The 18826-nt window shown below is 37.9% G+C and overlaps 1 protein-coding gene across 7 annotated transcripts in view; it reads left to right on the top strand.

Moving 5' to 3' along the window:
* The window catches only part of ripor3 (RIPOR family member 3), a 196006-nt gene that overhangs the window by 110952 nt on the left and 66228 nt on the right, over window positions 1-18826 (top strand). For all 7 annotated transcript variants that reach the window (XM_063041464.1, XM_063041459.1, XM_063041458.1 and 4 more), the window contains 2 exons: window positions 3047-3172; window positions 6514-6659. In XM_063041464.1, the coding sequence (XP_062897534.1) occupies window positions 3047-3172; window positions 6514-6659 (272 nt within the window). The remainder of the gene's footprint in view (window positions 1-3046; window positions 3173-6513; window positions 6660-18826) is intronic.

Raw genomic sequence — 18826 nt, 5'->3', positions numbered from 1 at the left:
TTCAGCACAAAAGTATGGGTAATTTTCTTTAATATCTTCATAAATCATACCACTTCACCTCTGAGACACAGCCAGGAAGGTAGATTATTTTTACAGGATGTGAAACTAATAGGTTAATTAGAATGATTTGCAAAACACTAAATGAAGCTATACACGAGGAATTCTGCAGATGCTGGAAATTCAAGCAACACACATCAAAGTTGCTGGTTAATGCAGCAGGCCAGGCAGCATCCCTAGGAAGAGGTACAGTCGATGTTTCGGGCCGAGACCCTTCGTCAGGAAATGAAGCTATAATCCAGTTTTGGGATGATTGCTTTCTAGGAAGAAGAAATGATATTTTTGCAACTGGGAATCTACTCAAAAGATAAAGCTCCCCATATTTTGTATGTAATTTGTAGCTCAGTTTTATTTAAGGTAAATTGATAGAAATTTACCTTTCATTTTTTTCTGTTGATGTGCCACTCATTGGCTCATAAAACCACAGGTGTTAGGCATGCTCCAACATCTTATCTGACATGTAGTTTTGAAGTATGACATCAATTATGTACAACACATGATAGATAATGGTCAGGAAAAGGGTTCAGCCTCTGCTAGTTGATCCAATTGCATTGAAGCTACTGTAAGTCATCTGTAAGATCCCTTGGTGATATTAGTTAATTTGATGCTGACTGGAAAAACAGACACTGACTTTCCCAATCTGAGCTGTTGAACCACATACAGGGGAATTTTGCTGAGCCACTTAGGAGGCTTTTGTAGAATTTATATTTAAAAATCTGTTAATTCAGATGCTGCTCTATTTAAAATTGGGTATCAAACTTCATACAACAAGCTAGACCATTCCATAATTGCATCTAGTAATTATAAATCCAAGTCACTCTGAAATTCAAAGTAAACTTATTATCAAAGTACATGTATGTCACCATATTCCACCCTGAGATTCATTTTCTTGTGGGCACACTCGATAAATCCAATACCCATATTGAATCAATGAAAGAATGCACCAACTGGGCATACAACTAACATGCAAAAGACAAAGAAATGTGCAAATACATGAAGAATAAAATAAATGAGCAATAAATATCAAGAACATGAGATAGATTATCCTTGAAAGTGAGTCTATAGGATACGGGAACATTTCAGTGAAGAGTTAAGTGAAGTTATCCCCTTTGGTTCAAAAGCCTGATAGTTGAGGAGTAGTAACTGTTCCTGAATTTGGTAATGTGAGTCCTAAACCTCCAGTAGCTTCTTGATTCTAATGATGCTGTATATGGCAGCAGTAAGAAGAGAAGATGACCTGAGTGGTGGGGTTCCCTGATGATGGATGCTGTTTGTCTTTGACAATGCTCCGTGCAGATGTGCTCATTGGTGGGTAGGACTTTACCCATTGACGGACTGGGTCATATCCGCTATTTTTTGAAGGATTTTTCATTCAAGTGCATTGATGTTTTCATACCAGGCTGTGATGCAGCCAATTAGTACACTCTCCATCACACATATTTAGAATTTTGTCAGCGTTTTAAATGTCATGCTGAATCTTCACAAACTCCTAAGAAAGTAGAGACCCTGCTGTTCTTTCTTCATAATTACACATATGTTCTGGGCCCTGGGCAGGTCTTCTGAAATGATAACACTGATAAACTTGAAGTCTCTCCACCTCTGATTCCCCCAGTGAGGTCTGGCTCATGGACCTCCAGTTTAGTCAATTATCAGCTCCTTGGTCTTGCTGACATTGAGTAATGGCTTGCTGTTGTGGCAGCACTCCGCCAGATTTTCAATCTCCCTTCCATATACTGATTCATCACCACCTTTGATTTGTTCTACAACAGTTCAGATTGGCAACAACATCTCCTCCACATTCTCCATCAGCACAGGTGCACCACAAGACTGTGTGCTTAGCACCCCCCCCCCCGCTCTACTTGCTTTATACTTATGACTGTGAGGCTAAGCGTATCTCCAAAGCCATACTTAAGTTTTTTGATAATAAATCAGAATATAGGAAGGAGATGGAAAATCTGGTTGAATTGTGCCACACCAACAACCTCCCACTCAAAATCAGCAAGACCAAGGAAATGAATATTGACTTCAGAGGAGGAAACTGAAGGTCCATGAGCCAGTCCTTATCAGACACTGGAGAGGGTCATCAACTTTAAATTCCTGAATGTTATCATTTCAGAGGATCTTTCCTGAGTCTAGTACGTAAATGCAATTACAAAGAAAGCTTGGCAATGTCTCTACCTTCATAGAAGTTTGCAAAGATTAGACGTGTCATCTAAAACTTTGACAAACTTCTATAGATATGTGGTGAAGAGTATGTTGACCGGTTGCATCACAGCCTGGTATGGAAACACTGATGACCTTGTATGGAAAAGTCTACAAAAAGTAGTGGATATGGTCCAGTCTATCACAGGTAAAGCCCCCCCCCCCCCACCCCACAGTTGAGCACATCTACATGGAGTGCTGTTGCAGGAAAGTAGCATCCATCATTAGGGACCCCCACCATTCAGACAATGCTCTCTTCTTGCTGCTGCCATCAGGAAGAAGGAACAGGAGCCTCAGGACCTATAACACCAGGTTTTGGAACAGTTATTACCCCTCAACCATCAGGCTCTTGAACCAAAGGGGATAACTTCACTCAGTTTCTCTTGGCCTATCACTGAATTGTTCCCACAACTTATGGACTCACCTTGAGGACTCTTCATCTCATGTTTGCCATATTTATTATGTGCTTATTTATTGTTATTATCATTATTATTGTTATTTTTTTTCCTTTCTTTTTGTATTTGCACAGTCTGATGCCTTTCTCACATTGTTTTTTGGCCCATCTTATTGGGTGCAGTCTTTGATTCTATTGTATTTCTTATATTTATTGCAATTGCTTGAAAGAAAATAAATCTTAGTGTTGTACAGCATATGCTGACATATATGTACTTTGATTAGAAATTTATTTTGACTATAATCAAACCTTTCATAGGGTTTTGAAAGGAAGATTCTGTGCTGCCAAGGAAGATCACTTTCTAAAAATAGAATCCTCTTGATTTTGACATAGGTATTGTTTCGGTATGGTCGACAGAGATGGAAGTTAAAAGGAAAAATCAATGCTGACGACAGACAAACATGGGATGAAGAAGAGGTGGTCTTCATACCTCACCTTAATGAAGATATTGAAATCAAGGTACTTAGTTGCAAGCTTAGTGAAAAAATATATACATTTTATTAAAATATGTTAGCATTGTTAACTTATAGCTTAGGTAAAGCAGACTACAGCTACAGATATAGGTCCCTCTTTATCTGGTAAATTGCCTGTGTCAGATGATTTCTCCCCACTATACTTCTGGGAGTTTTATTTTTTACTCACCACTCATGTCTCTAATACCTTGGAGGTCAGGTTTCATCCTGCTGAGTGAGTGGGCACATTCAGTTTACTGAAGGAATACTTGTAGTGCACAAAAGTCCCTCCAGTGGAGGACACATAACTTGGAAAGCACTGATTAGAAACTGTAGTAAAAATAATATACTTTATACATTAGATTAAAGCTGCAGATCAATGGAATGTAAGGCCAATTCACTTCTGTCAGAATTCTTTACAAACTTCAAGATTAGGTTTATTATTCAAAAACAACTAATTCTTTGGCAAGCAGCCATGTGCTTCGGTTCCCAAGAATTCCAACCAAATGTCAATAAGTTGCAAAATATCTGACCAAATATCTCCCATTTATTAAACTGGTGTCCATAATTATGCATTGTGCAATTCAGCCATAAGTATGGTGCAGTAAAACAGTAAATAATGGTGATTAAAAGCAATGGGCCAAACTTATGGTCAGTATTCAACTCCCATACATGATCCAAGTGGAAATTTGAATGGGATAGCTGGTCAGATCATTTGTAACAAGATCTTTCATGTCATAAAAACTTACAGAACTGCAAAAGAATGTGTCAGAAGTAGAGAAAAAAAATCAAATTTATTACCAACCGTTAAGTATTAGAATAATAAAAAATATAAAAGCAAAAAGAGTGGAAGAAAAAAACCTGAGAACTCTTTACAACACCATTCTAAAGTAACACCTGCTTACTAAAGTCCCCCACAATGGCCTTCCATTTGAATAAATAACAAAACATTCTCTCTAGCTTTCCCAATATGGTGCAAATTCTTTTGAGGGGGCGGGCAGGGTTCATCTCTAGGTGACAGGAAATCTTCATAACTATCCACTACCCCACTGAACTCTATCTCCGTACTGCAGTGGCTTTCCAGTGGTGTTCTATGTTTACATGCATGGGTGGAAATTCTGAGTTGATGTTAGTTATATGGGACAATACTGGCAATAAAAAGTCATTGATGAGCACTGCGATCCATAGCATTATTTTAATGGCTGTAAATCCCCCTGGGATTTTGCTAATTTGTACCTGTAATTACATCTAGATAATTAGCAATTCTTGAGTATGATATGATGAAGGGCCTACTGACCACAACATTTTATTTTGCTATGTGTCAGCTCTTTATGCGTGGATGTTCTATGTGGTGGCAAGTATAACCTTAGCACTAATTCATTATCTGGTTCTTTACTTAGCCTTGATTAAATAATAATTCATAACACCATTCTGAATATGAATGTTTTGATTCACATGTACTGTGTCTTTCATGTAACTTCAGTTTTCTTTTTGGGGTGTTGGCATAACAGTTTTAAACATGACATTATGTTTTCCAGTTTGGTATATGAATTAGCAAAATGGTGGACACCAATCAATTGTAAGGGAAAATAGCAATAAGTTGTAAAAGCAGTGGGAACGTTAGCTAGTAACAGAAAAGGAAACATTACCATATTATAAGGTGGTAGACTTGGAAAAACTAAAAGAAATACAAAAACAGTTAATGGAATATTTTCAGATACAATATCACTGAAAATCTTAATAGGCACTTGGAAGGGTTTCATTTTGTAAATTAGGACTAGCATAAGTTTATTTGTTGAAGGAAGATTGTGTTTGACTGGCCTTATTGAAATTCTTGCTGAACTAACAGAAAAGTTTGATGATGGGAATGTAATTTGCATTAATTTTTAGATGACAATTATAAAGCTACATAAGGCTGGTTAGGCTCAAGGAATTAAAGGATCAGTAGCAATATGAATAGGAAAATAGCTTTAAGCAGAAAGCAGAGAAGGATGGTATAGATTTTCTAAAATTAAGCTTGCAGAAATGGCAAAGAACAACAATAGTAATAAATTAAAAGAAAAGATATTAAGACTGGCAGAATGATCACCCAAATAGCAGATGAAATTTAATACAGAAATTTGAGTTGATACATTTTGGTGGAAAGAGTAAGAGCCAGTTTATATTTAATTTGCAATCTTAAGGGAATACAGAAACAGAAGAACTGAGGCAAACAAGTGAATGAATTCTTGGAAGTGTCTGGCACATTGAGAATGTAAAACATAAAATATCCAAAACTTCATAAATAGAGGCATTGAGTGTAAAAGCATAAAAGTTATGATAAATAAGATCTACCTCGGCTTTGTTAAAGGAAAATCATACTTGTCTGGCTTGATTGAACGCTGAGTAGATTCCAACAACCTTATTGCTTTCAATTCTGGTCTTAAACAGACTCTTTGCAAGATTGCTGAGAACAATGAAAGGGATGAAAATTTTCAACTGCTAGCTGAGATTGTAAAAGCTGGGGTTGTTTTTCTCAAAGAAAAAAATTGAAAGATGATTCGATGGAGATGCTTAAGAACATAACTGCAATAGATTGGGTAACTAGAGGGGAAATGTTCCCATTAGTGGATGATTCACTGCCGAGGGGCACAAATGTAAACTCCTGGGCAAAACCTTCAGCAAAGTTGTGAGGAAAACTGTGGGCATTCCTTGTAAGAGTGTTGGAAGCAGAAACAATTTTTATGAGGAAATTAGATAGGTTATGTACCAGAAAATAGAACAGGCATATGGGATTGATCCCAATGTTTATACAGAAACTAGAAGACCAGATGGAACATTGAAACTATGGTTTATGAAAACATCTTGGAATTGGAAATTTCACGCATTAGTCATAAGATTGTGAATTAAATAAACAAAATCCAGAATGGACACAAGTAGGAAAATCATGAACAATGATACTTACGTGAATTCATCCACTGTTTGAAAGTTAAATATCATAAGTGCTCTATATATCCGTGAACATGGTTCTTTAAAATTATTTAATCAGCTCTGTATACCTTGTATACCCAATCAATTGCTTCTTCTCAGTTTTATTGTTTTGATAACTCCTTATTATATTTAGTTTTCAATAACACTTTTTAATTTAATGCTAGTAATGTTAACTAAGTTGTTACATTAGACAAAATACATTCTGTTCTGCATATGGGCTTAGACAATTATATTGAAGGGTTAACCACTCTTGCTGGTCCTAAAGTGTAATATGTACGTAAAATGAAATTCTTGACTAATGTAATCATATCTCTTATTCATACAAGTGAAACTATGAATATTGGAAAATGAAACATAAACAGATTTTTTTCTGTATAGGTTGCTGAAATGAAAGGGCTGATGACTGTTTTGGTTGGAAGCGTTACTTGTGAAAGTGCAGATTTTTTTACAGCACAGCCCCAGATAATGATTGTGGATATTACTGACCTAGGCACTATTAAACTTCAGCTGGAAGTCACGTGGGAGTAAGTATTGATTTAATATTTTTAAAGAGAACATGGTGCTTCGGTAAACCAAGTTACTGTTTAGATGCAGATACAATTTAATTAATAAAGTTTGCTCTCTCATGGCATTCCTACCTTGGAATTATATTTTAAAACATTATTGAGCCAGAAGTTTCTTTGATAAATGATTTACTGAAGATGAGTTTCACCTTTAATGGGTTTTTCCTGACAAGAAATTTAAGATGACGGCTGATAGAAATGCAACACATAACATAAATGGTTGTGAGTTCGAACCATTTTGAGTCTCAATCTCTACAAGGACAATTTATTCTGTTATCATGAATATATTATCATGAATCAGTTATCCATTTTGCACAGTGAAAATCCCCATTTACAAATATGATGCTTCACCAGATGCTGAGATAAATGTGCTTGCAAACAGGTTTCCAGGTACAAAATGAAATAAATACTGGACTATTTTGAAAATTGTAACTGAAAACATTCAAGTAATGCCTCACAGATGTATGAGAAAATCAACTAACTAAAATAATATGTAAATATTTGTGTGTATGAACACACGCACATACCTACATACTCCCACTCACACTGCTCCCCAGCACAGTTAGATGCCTGGTCATTTACACATTTTAAGCCAAATAGAGTCAATGTGAAGTAGAATGTGTGGCTTTCATGCAGACACATAAAATATGTAAACAAATTAGGAACAGGAGCCACACTTTTGCATACTTCATGGACCAATGATCCATAAACAAATACTCTAAGGTACAAATGAGCCCAGTGTGTGATACACAATGTGGAAGGATATGGTATGGGTGTAATACAATGTGCAATTAATATTTTTAAAAAAATCTCTCCCTATTACTTTAAGTCTAAGATTAAGTCATTGAATATTCTACGTACTGTAGACCAAGAGTGCATCTCCAGATTCAGGTCACATCACAGGAATTAAACCCTACAATATTTCCATTCTACCAGAGTACTAACTAAAATAAAACTCTGAATTTGTGACTTGCCATCCTTAGCATATGACTCATAATGGAAATTACTTATTGCCAAGAAAATTGTTCTCATAGCTCTGAAGAAAAGAACTTGTGCTATGAACTTGAAAATAGGCTTATCCTTGAGTAAAGCATAAGTGTAATCATTTCCAGTCCTCATGGGAAATTTGCCCATCCTTTCTGTTAGGATGCTTGGAATAGTGTAAGACTTGCTTTTAGCTTTTCAGTTTGTAGTTAAACAACACTTTCCTCGAACATGACTGTCATAGCTATGTAAAAAAAAACCCATAAGAACTCTTCCAGCCTGGTTTGCCATTTAATACTATCGTAATTTGTTTACTATCTCTATGCCATTTTCCTACTTCCCTCCTGTACCCATGAAACATTTAGTATCTAAAAACCTATGTTTCTCATTAATGTATTCAGTGATTTAGCATCCTTAACTTTCTGTAGTGGAGAATTTCTTCAGTTCACCACCCTCTGAGTGAAAAACTTTCTTCTCATAGGAAGAAAGTGAGTATAGGAATATGTAACACCTGTGTGGCAACAGTCTTATCACATGTGACTAATCGACGCACTCTTTTGAGAAAATCTATTAGGCAATCAGAAGCTCTAGGTATTGGAGGCAGTGAATGGAAAACATACACTTCTGAAAGTAAGGCTCGTTTATAAGAAAAAAAATATGTACAAGCTATGTATTTACATGAGCAAGAACAATTCAAAATTCAAACATTATTTTGGTTCCAAATCTTAGATATCAAACCACAACAAATTCCTTTATAATTAGAATCAGTGAGCTTCCTTTATTACTCTATCCTAACTAATTAGGTCTAGTGCTATTACCTATCTAAAAGCTTACAGACTAAACTTTCCTTTTTACTTATCCCCAGTTAGTTAGAAAACCAAATATAATTCCTATTCTCAAGTATTATAGTTAACTTCAGTTTCAGTTCCAGGCAGTATATCTACAGGTTTAAATTCAAATTCAAAAATTAAATACACACAGTTTAACACCTTTCACGACAATTCTCCAAAATCACAACTTTTAAACAAAGTAAATTTCATTCAGCAACTTATCAAAGTCTTTGCAAAAATAATCAGTTCTTGCAGAAAATCAAATTCGGATTCTTCGAATGAAAATAAACTTAGACATCCAACCGTATTTAATCCTCTGCGTCATTACACATTTCGTTCCCGCACTGATTTTTTTATCTTGGGTGGCTCACCATCTTATTTCTTGGTTCATTGGAATGAAATAGTTTGTCATCCACAGAAAGTCAATTCACAAACTTGTACAAAAACTTGACCAAATACCTTGGTATGATTTTGCAGAACTAATTCCCGACTGCATGGTAGGAATTTTGGGTGCTGGTCTTGGCTGCTATTGCCTCGTTATAGCTGTAGCTTCAATAAATCTTTTATCACTATCGTCTCTCCTCCAGGGGTTTCACCCTGAGGTTTTCAAGTTAGTAGGGTAAAACTACTCACTACTAATTCCACTCTTAACAGTTCATGTCTTCAGCTTCTAATTGTTGCTGCGTTTCTCTCCTTGTCCGTCCTGTGTCCAGCCACCCCACCCTCGCATAGCGTTTTGTTTAAATTCTCTTTTTTTAAAAAAATTGGTAAACCTCGTTTTCATCCCTCCACAGGTGGAACTTTCTAACATTACATCTTTGGGTTTAATGAACCGGGGTTACAAATAGAATGAGGTGGAGAATAAATGTGTGGTTGACTGACTGGAGCAGGGGGCAGTTATTCCGATTTTTGGATCATTGGGTTTTTTTCTGGGGCAGGTGTGACCTGTACAAAAAGGATGGGTTGCACCTGAATCCAAGGGGGACCAATATCTTGGTGGGGACGTTTGCTAATGCTGTTGGGAAGGGTTTAAACTAGATTTGCAGCGGGGTGGGAACCGAAGTGAAGAGGCAGAGGGTGGGGAGGTTAGAGCACAAATAGAGACAGTTTGTAGGGAGTTTGTGAGGAAGGACAGGCAGATGTTAGAGCAATGATGCACTCAGCCTGATGATTTGAGATGTGTCTATTTTAATGCAAGGAGTATCATAAACAAGGCGGATGAACTTAGAGCATGGATCAATACGTGGAACTATGATTTGTGGCCATTTCAGAGACTTGGATGTCTCACTTGCTGAGTATGCCAGGGTTTAGATGTTTCAGAGAGGGAGGTAAATGAGGTGGGGGTGTGGTATTGCTAACTAGGGATAGTGTCACGGCTGCAGAAAAGGAGGAAGTCGTGGGGGGATAGTCTACTGAGTCAGTGTGTGTGGAAGTCAGACACAGGAAAGGGGCAATAACTCTACTGGGTGTTTTTTATAGACCCCCCAATATAACAGGGATATCAAGGAGCAGATAGGGAGGTAGATTCTGGAACGGTGCAATAATTACAGGGTTGTTGTGATGGGAGGTTATAACTTTAGTAATATATTGATTAGCATTTCCTTAGCACAAGGGATTTAGATGGGGTGGAGTTTGTTAGGTATGTTCAGGAAGATTTCCTGACACAATCTGTAGACGAGCCAACTAGAAAGAGACGCTGTACTTGATCTGGTATTGGGAAATGAACCTGGTCAGGTGTTGGATCTCTCAGTGGGAGAGCATTTTGGAGGTGGTGACCATTGTGCTGGAGAGGGAAAGGAGCAGACAATTTGGGAAAACATTTAATTGGGGTAGGGTAAATATGATGCTATTAGGCAGGAATTTAGGAGCATAAATTGGGAGCAGATGTTCTCAAGGAAATGCGTGGCAGAAATGTGTCAAATGTTCAGGGAATATTTGCATGGCGTTCTGTATAGGTATGTTCAATCGAGGCAGGGAAAGGATGGTAGGGGTAAAGAACCATGGTGTACAAACGATGTAGAAAATCTAGTTAAGAAGAAAAGAAAAGCTTACGAAAGGTTCAAGAAACTAGGTACTGTTGGAGCTCTAGAAAATTGCAAGGTTGCTAGAAAGGAGCTGAAGAATGGAATTAGAAGAGCCAGAAGGGGCCATAAGAAGACCTTGGTGAGCAGGATTAAGGAAAGCCCCAGGGCATTCTACAAGTATATGAAGATCAAGAGGATGAGCTGTATGAGAATAGGACTAATCAGATACCATAGTGGAAATGTGTGTAAGGAGTCAGAGGAGGTAGCAGAAGTACTTAATGAATACATTGCTTCAGTGCTCACCAGGGAAAAATGCCTTGGCAATTGTGGGGATGACTTACAGTGGACTGAAACACTTGAGCATATAGACATTAAGAAAGAGGATGTGCTGGAGCTTTTGAAAAGCATTAAGTTAGATAAGTCACTGGGACTAGATGAGATATACCCCAGGCTACTGTGGGAAGCGAGGGAGGAGGTTGCTGAGCCTCTTGACAAGGTTTCCCATGTAAGGCTCCTTCAGAAGTAAGGAGGCATGGGATCCAAGGAGGCCTTGCTTTGTGGATCCAGAAATGGCTTGTCCAGAGAAGGCAAAGGGTGGTTGTAGATGGTTTGTATTCTGCATGGTGGTCGGTGACCAGTGGTGTTCCACAGGGTTCTGTTCTGGGACCCCTCCTCTTCTCTTTCAATATTTTTATTGATATTATAAATTGCATGAATACAAATACAAAATTCATAAGGATACAAGTAAATAACACGAATTACATTACATTGAAATCACAGTAATATGATCACAGTATCCCATATTCCAAATCAATCACGTAGAAAAAAGATTGAATTATGAAATGAAATAAAATAAAATAATTGTATTTATTAAAAAAAATCTACCTCCACTACCAAAATGAGCTGGTTGGTAAAAAAAGAAGAAAAAAGAAAAATACCTTACCATGTGATATTATAATAATAATGGCTCAGATCCATACTTTAATAACAGTTCAAAGATTATGAAAATAATTCAGAAAGGGTTCCCATAACATTAGAAAATCATGTTTAGAATCAGATATCGAACAACGAATCTTCTCTAGATCAAGGCACAACATAACATCAGATAGCCATTGATCATGAGTGGGCGGGGCGGCCTCCTTCTGCTTGAGCAAGATCGCCCTCCTGGCCATGAGAGACATAAAGGCCAATACCCGCAAAGTAGATAGCTTCAATTTTGTAGCACTATCCTCAACAATACCAAACATAGCAGTCAAAGGATTGGGCTTAAAGCTGACATTGAAAAGTGCAGAAAAAGTTTGAAATACATCTTTCCAGAATTTTTCAAGGCTCGGACATGTCCAAAACATATGAATTAGTGTGGCCACTCCATTAGTACATCTATCACGGTAAGGGGAAATATCTGCATAGAAATGAGAGAGCTTGTCTTTAGACATATGAACTCTATGTACCACTTTGAATTGTAATAAAGAATGATGAGCACATAATGATGAAGATTTAATCAATTTTATAATAATCTTTCGGCTCTCTTCAGATATGAAAAGCTGTAAATCCTTTTCCCAAACTCCTTTAACTTTATCTAAAGAGGCCTTTTTCAATCCCAACAGTAGACCATAAATGTAAGATATTGAACCGTTATCAAAGGGTTTCAGATTAAAAATTGTATCTATTATATTCTTATCTGGACTAGTAGGAAATGTATGTAATTAAGATCTCAAAAAATCTCTAATCTGTAAGATCGAAAAAAGTGAGTATTGGAAAGGTTAAATTTCGTCAAAGTTGCACAAAAGAAGAGAGATTCCCTCCATCAAACAAATCCTGAAATCGTTTAATACCCAATCTATCCCATTGTTTAAAAGATAAGTCAATTAAAGATGGTTTTAAAAAACAATTAGAAAATATGGGACTTGAGAGGGAGAATCTCAATAAACCAAAATGTTTTCTAAACTGTAACCGAATCCTCAATGTATGTTTAACCACCACATTGTCAGTTAGTTTATTTAAAGATAAAGGAACCAAGGATCCAAGTAAAGAAATAATGGAAAATTTTATAATGGAGTTGACCTCCAAAGAAACCCATATAGGGCAATTCTCATGGTTAATGTAATATATCCAGAACGTAATATTTCGTATATTAACTGTCCAATAATATAACCTAAAATTGGGTAAGGCAAATCCTCTGTTCTGTTTGGTTTTTTGAAGGTGAACTTTATTTATATGAGGTTTTTTATTCTTCCATATATAGGAAGAAAGAATTGAATCCAAAAAGTCAAAAAAAGGCTTAGGAATAAAAAGAGGCACAGCTTGAAAAAGGTATATAAATTTAGGTAAGATATTCATTTTAATAGAACTGATTCAGCCAATCAGTGATAAAGAGAGAGGCGACCAATTAGAAAGTTTTTCTTAACATAATTCAATAAATTTAAAAAAGTTTCCTTAAATAAATCTTTATAGTTCTTAGTAACTGTTACTCCTAAATACATAGATTGTTTTCTTAAAATTTTAAAAGGAAGGTTAATATCAGTTGGTATTAAATTGTTTAAAGGAAACAGTTCACTCTTCTGTAAATTTAATTTATATCCTGAGAACTGACTAAAATTAGTCAGTAAATGGAACACAAATGGTAAGGAGATTGTAACATTAGATATAAAAAGCAATAAGTCATCAGCTTAGAGCGACACTTTATGAATAGTACCTCTCCTTAAAATACCAGTAATCTCTTTAGGCTCTTGAAGAGCAATTGCTAAGGGTTCTAATACCAAATCAAAAAGCAGAGGCCTCAAAGGACAACCTTGTCTAGTTCCACGTTGGAGTTTAAAGGGTTTAGAATTCTGAAAATTAGTAAGAACCCGAGTGGAGGGAGATAGATAGAGTAATTTAAACCAATGAATAAAATTAGGTCCAAAATTAAATTTTTCTAAGGATGTAAATAGATAGTTCCATTCAACTCTGTCAAAAGCCTTCTCCGCATCCAAAGGTATCACACATTCTGATATTTCCTTAGATGGAGAGTACATAACATTTAACAAATGCCGTATATTAAAATGAGAATATTGATTTTTAATAAATCCTGTCTGATCATCCGAAACTATAGAAGATATAATATTTTCAAGTCTGTGAGCCAACACTTTAGATAAGATTTTAGAATCAAAATTGAGTAAAGAGATAGGTCTATACGAAGAACATTCAGCAGGATTCTTATTCTTTTTGAGAATGAGCGAGATGGAAGCTTCGTAAAAAGACATAGAAACATAGAAACACAGAAAATAGGTGCTGGGGTAGGCCATTCAGCCCTTCGAACCTGCACCGCCATTCAGTATGATCATGGCTGATCATCAACTCAGAACCCTGTACCAGTCTTCCCTCCATACCCCCTGATTCCTTTAGCCACAAGGGCCATATCTAACTCCCTCTTAAATATAGCCAATGAACTGGCCTCAACTGTTTCCTGTGGCAGAGAATTCCACAGATTCACCACTCTCTGTGTGAAGAAGTTTTTCCTCATCTCGGTCCTAAAAGGCTTCCCCTTTATCCTCAAACTGTGACCCCTCGTTCTGGACTTCTCCAACATCAGGAACAATCTTCCTGCATCTAACCTGTCCAATCCCTTTAGGATGTTAAACGTTTCAATAAGATCCCCCCTCAATCTTCTAAATTCAAATGAGTATAAGCCTAGTCGATCCAGTCTTTCATCGTATGAAAGTCCTGCCATCCCAGGAATCAATCTGGTGAACTTTCTTTGTACTCCCTCTATGGCAAGGATGTCTTTCCTCAGATTAGGGGACCAAAACTGCACACAATGCTCCAGGTGTGGTCTCACCAAGGCCTTGTACAACTGCAGTAGTACCTCCCTGCTCCTGTACTCGAATCCTCTTGCTATGAATGCCAGCATACCATTCACCTTTTTCACCGCCTGCTGTACCTGCATGCCCACTTTCAATGACTCGTGTATAATGACACCCAGGTCTCGTTGCACCTCCCCTTTTCCTAATCGGCCACCATTCAAATAATAATCTGTTTTCCTGTTTTTGCCACCAAAGTGGATAACCTCACATTTATCCACATTAAATTGCATCTGCCATGAATTTGCCCACTCACCTAACATATCCAAGTCACCCTGCATCCTCCTCACAGCTAACACTGCCGCCCAGCTTCGTGACATCCGCAAACTTGGAGATGCTGCATTTAATTCCCTCATCTAAATCATTAATATATATTGTAAACAACTGGGGTCCCAGCACTGAGCCTTGCGGTACCCCGCTAGTCACTGCCTGCCATTCTGAAAAGGTCCCGTTTATTCCCACTCTGTGCTAATCTTCCTACCTTAAAGGAATCTGTAAGGGTAGAACATACATGTGGTATAAGCAAGGAGGAGAAAGCCTTATAAAACTCTCCAGAGAATCCATCGGGTCCTGGGGATTTCCCAGAATGCAATTCTTGAATAGCCTGAGCAATTTCCTCCTGGGAAATGGGTTGATCCAATTGCCTACGATCATCTATCGAAAGATCTGAAATACTTAATTGAACTAAAAAATTATTCATTGCAATATTATCACTAACAGAGTCAGAATTATACAATTTAGAATAAAATTCCCTAAAAGTGTCATTAATTTCAAGGTGGGGGACCCCCTCATCTTTGTGATTTTTATAAACGACCTGGATGAATAAGTAGAAGGGTGGGTTAGTAAATTTGCTGATGACACAAAGGTTGGGGGTTTTGTGGATAGTCTGGAGGGTTATCAGAGGTTACAACAGGACATCGGTAGGATGCAAAACTGGGCTGAGAAGTGCCAGATGGACTTCAAATCAGATAAGTGCAAAGTGGTTCATTTTGGTAGGTCAGATTTGAAGACAGAATATAATGTTAATGGTTAGACTCTTGGCAGTGTGGAATATCATAGAGATCTTGGGGTCCGTGTTCATAGGACACTCGAAGCTGCTGCACAGATTGACAGTGTTGTTAAGAAAGTGTATAGTGTGTTGACATTCATCAACCATGTGATTGAGTTCAAGAGCTGTGAGGTAATGTTACAACTATATAAGATCTTGGTCAGATCGCACTTGGAGTACCATGTTCAGTTCTGGTCACCTCACTACACGAAGAATGTAGATGCTATAGAAAGAGTGCAGGGGAGATTTACAAGGATGTTGCCTGGATTGGTGGGCATACCTTATGAGAATAGGTTGAGTGAACATGGCCTTTTCTCCTTGGAATGACGAAAGCTGAGCGTTGACCTGATAGAGGTGTATAAAATGATGAGGGGCATTGATCGTGTGGATAGCTAGAGGCTTTTTCTCAGGGCTAAAATGGCTAACATGAGGGGTCGTAGTTTTAAGGTGCTTGGAAATTGGTACCAAGGGGATGTCAAGGGTAAGTGTTTCATACAGAGAGTGGTGGGTGCGTGGAATGCACTGCCGGTGGTGGTGGTGGAAGTAGATACAATAGGGTCTTTTAAGAGCCTCTTAGATAGGTACATGGAGCTTAGAAAAATAGAAGGCTATGCTGTAGGGAAATTCTAGGCAGTCTCTATAGTAGGTTGCATGGTCGACACAACATTGTGGGCCGAAGGGCCTGTAATGTGCTGTAGATTTGTATATTCTACGTATATTCGTCTTAGTCCTATATATCATAATCTGTACCTGGAGACTATGATCCCTGCATTCTGCCTGTCAAGCTCTGTTAGAGTTTTATATATATTTCAGTAAGATCTCTTCCCATGCTTCTGAATTCTGGTTAATGCAGCTTGGTCAACTCAATCTCTCTTCATATAATAATCCTGCCTTCTCTGTCATCAGTCTGTTGAACCTCAATTTCATTCCATTTATATGTCAGGTGGTCAAAACTGCACGCAATACTGTATGTGAGTTTTCACCAAGGCCCTGTGTAATTCTGGGAAGACGTCTTTACTCCTGTGCTCAAAATTTCTTGCTTTGAAGGTTAACATGCCATTTTCTTCATTAATTATCTGCTGCACTGCAATCTCTTTTGTACATCAATGTTGCCCTATCTATCATGATATAAATAGCACCTCAATTTTCCCCATCAAAATAGATAAGTTCAAATTTATTTATGTAATATTGCATCATGTATTTATGTAATATTGCCCGACGCCGGCCCCCTAGGCCTGAGTCGACGTAGTAGTATTATTGCATCTACCATGTGTTTGCTCACTCAGTTAACATTTCAAAATCATTTTTGCATCCTCCCTACAATCCGCATTCCAACCCAGTTTCATGTTGTTGGCAACATTAGAAGTGTTATATTGGTCTTCTTCATTTAGATTACATCGAATAGCCGAGAGCCAGCACTGATCCCTGCAATACCCCACTAGTTACTGCCATCAACCATCAGCCCTCCATCCCCTCAGTTTTTCTAACAGGAGCACATTGGAGTTGACAATGCTGTCATCTACCTGCTGAATGGAGCCTACTCCCATTTGGATAAGCAGGTCAGCACTGTGAGGATCATGTTTTTTGATTTCTCGGGTGCCTTCAATGCCATATAGCCCTCATTGCTGGGTGGTAGGTTCCATTCAACACAGGTTGGCACTTCTATTATATCCTGGGAAATGGACTACCTGACTAGCAGATCACAGTTTGTGTGGCTTCGGAGCTGTGTATCAGACATAGATATAAATAGCACTGGGGCCCCACAGGGGACTGTATTGGCTGCCTTCCTGTTTACCCTCTAAACATTGGACAAACACTTCCTCCTCTGTAATCTGTTGAAATTGGTGCTGTGCTGTCTCACTTCTGTAGACTCTGTGTCAGTCTGTTAAGACAATGCAGATGCAGAAAAAATTATTTAAGATCTCCCCCATCTTTTTTGGATTCATCCAGAGGACCAATTTTGTCCCTTGCAATCCTTCTGCTCTTAACTAATCTGAAGAACCTTTTGGGATTCTCCTTAACCTCATCTGCTAGGCCAACCTCATGCCTTCTTTTAGCCCTCCTGATTTCTTTCTAAGAGTTTTCTGGCATTTCTTATACTCCGCTAGTACCTCATTTGTTCCTACCATGTATACCTGCATTACACCTTCTCGTTATTGTTAACCAGGGCATCAACATCTCCTGAAAACCAAGGCTCTCTACACTCTCAATTGTTACCTTTTATTCTGACAGGCATATACAAGCTTTGTACTCTCAAAATTTAACTTTTGAAGGCCTCCCACTTACCAAGTACACATTTGCCAGAAAACAACCTGTCCCAATTCACACTTGCCAGATCCTTTCTGATACCAACAAAATTGGCCTTTCTCCAATTTAGAATCTCAACCCATGGACCAGACCCATCTTTTTGCATATTTACTTTGAAATTAATGACATTATGATCACTAGATACAAAGTTTTCTCCTACATAAACCTGTCACCTGCCCTGCTTCATTCCCTAATAGCAGATCAATTAGAACATAGAGCATAGAACAGTACAGAGATTGCACACTCTCTCACTGGGACTTCTATGTACTGATTAAGAAAACTTGCCTGAACACATTTGACAAATCTATCCTATCTAGTCCTTTTATAGTATGGGAGTCCTAATCAATATGTGGAAAGTTAAAATCATCTGCTATAACAACCTTGTATCTTGCAATAATCTGTGACCTCTCTACAAATTTGTTCCTCTAAATCCCTCGGACTGTTGGGTGGTATGTAATATGACTGTTCACCCTCCCACTTAAGAACACTGAGGACTCAATCTGAGATGCATTTGATTCTCAGGCAAAGTGAAACGATTAATAAAAGCAAGTACAGCCAGTGGGGCTCAGTTTGATGTACCTTATTGACTTAGGATTTCAATTTGTGACAAAACCCCGAAAGGCAGAGAGCAGCAAAGAGGACGGTTACAGACTTTAGCCATGTAACATGGTGAAGTGGGCAATGACATTGCAGATGAAGTTAAAAGATTGAAAAATGTTAAATTTTGTTCGTTTTGAAGTGATGCCCATTCCCCAAAAGTCAAGAGAAATTGATTCATTCACCCACCTGCCTCAGTTCTCTGTCAGCAGCTATCAAAGGCTTGACCACGGGCACCAATGCAGCCACTGTGTGTAAGGGAGAAGAAGAGAATGTTTCCTGGCAGATGGAGTAACGCCCAAGTGGGCTGCTTTGTTTTGTCTAGTCGCAAACCTCCAAAACTTACCAGCTCACTATTTTGAAATCAGCTAGCTATTTAACATGCAAGTTGGTTACAGACAGTCCAATAGACCAGGCACTTGCTGTTCCTTGGTGATACACATCCTGACAGACAGCCATTTCTTGCTTCTTCATGTCATTAAGAAACAGGCATGGA

This window comes from Mobula hypostoma, chromosome 2 (genome assembly GCF_963921235.1).
Source record: "Mobula hypostoma chromosome 2, sMobHyp1.1, whole genome shotgun sequence".
In the NCBI taxonomy this organism is placed as follows: domain Eukaryota; kingdom Metazoa; phylum Chordata; class Chondrichthyes; order Myliobatiformes; family Myliobatidae; genus Mobula; species Mobula hypostoma.
The sequence above is the reverse complement of the archived record's forward strand: the minus strand, read 5'-3'. Positions and strand labels throughout refer to the sequence as shown.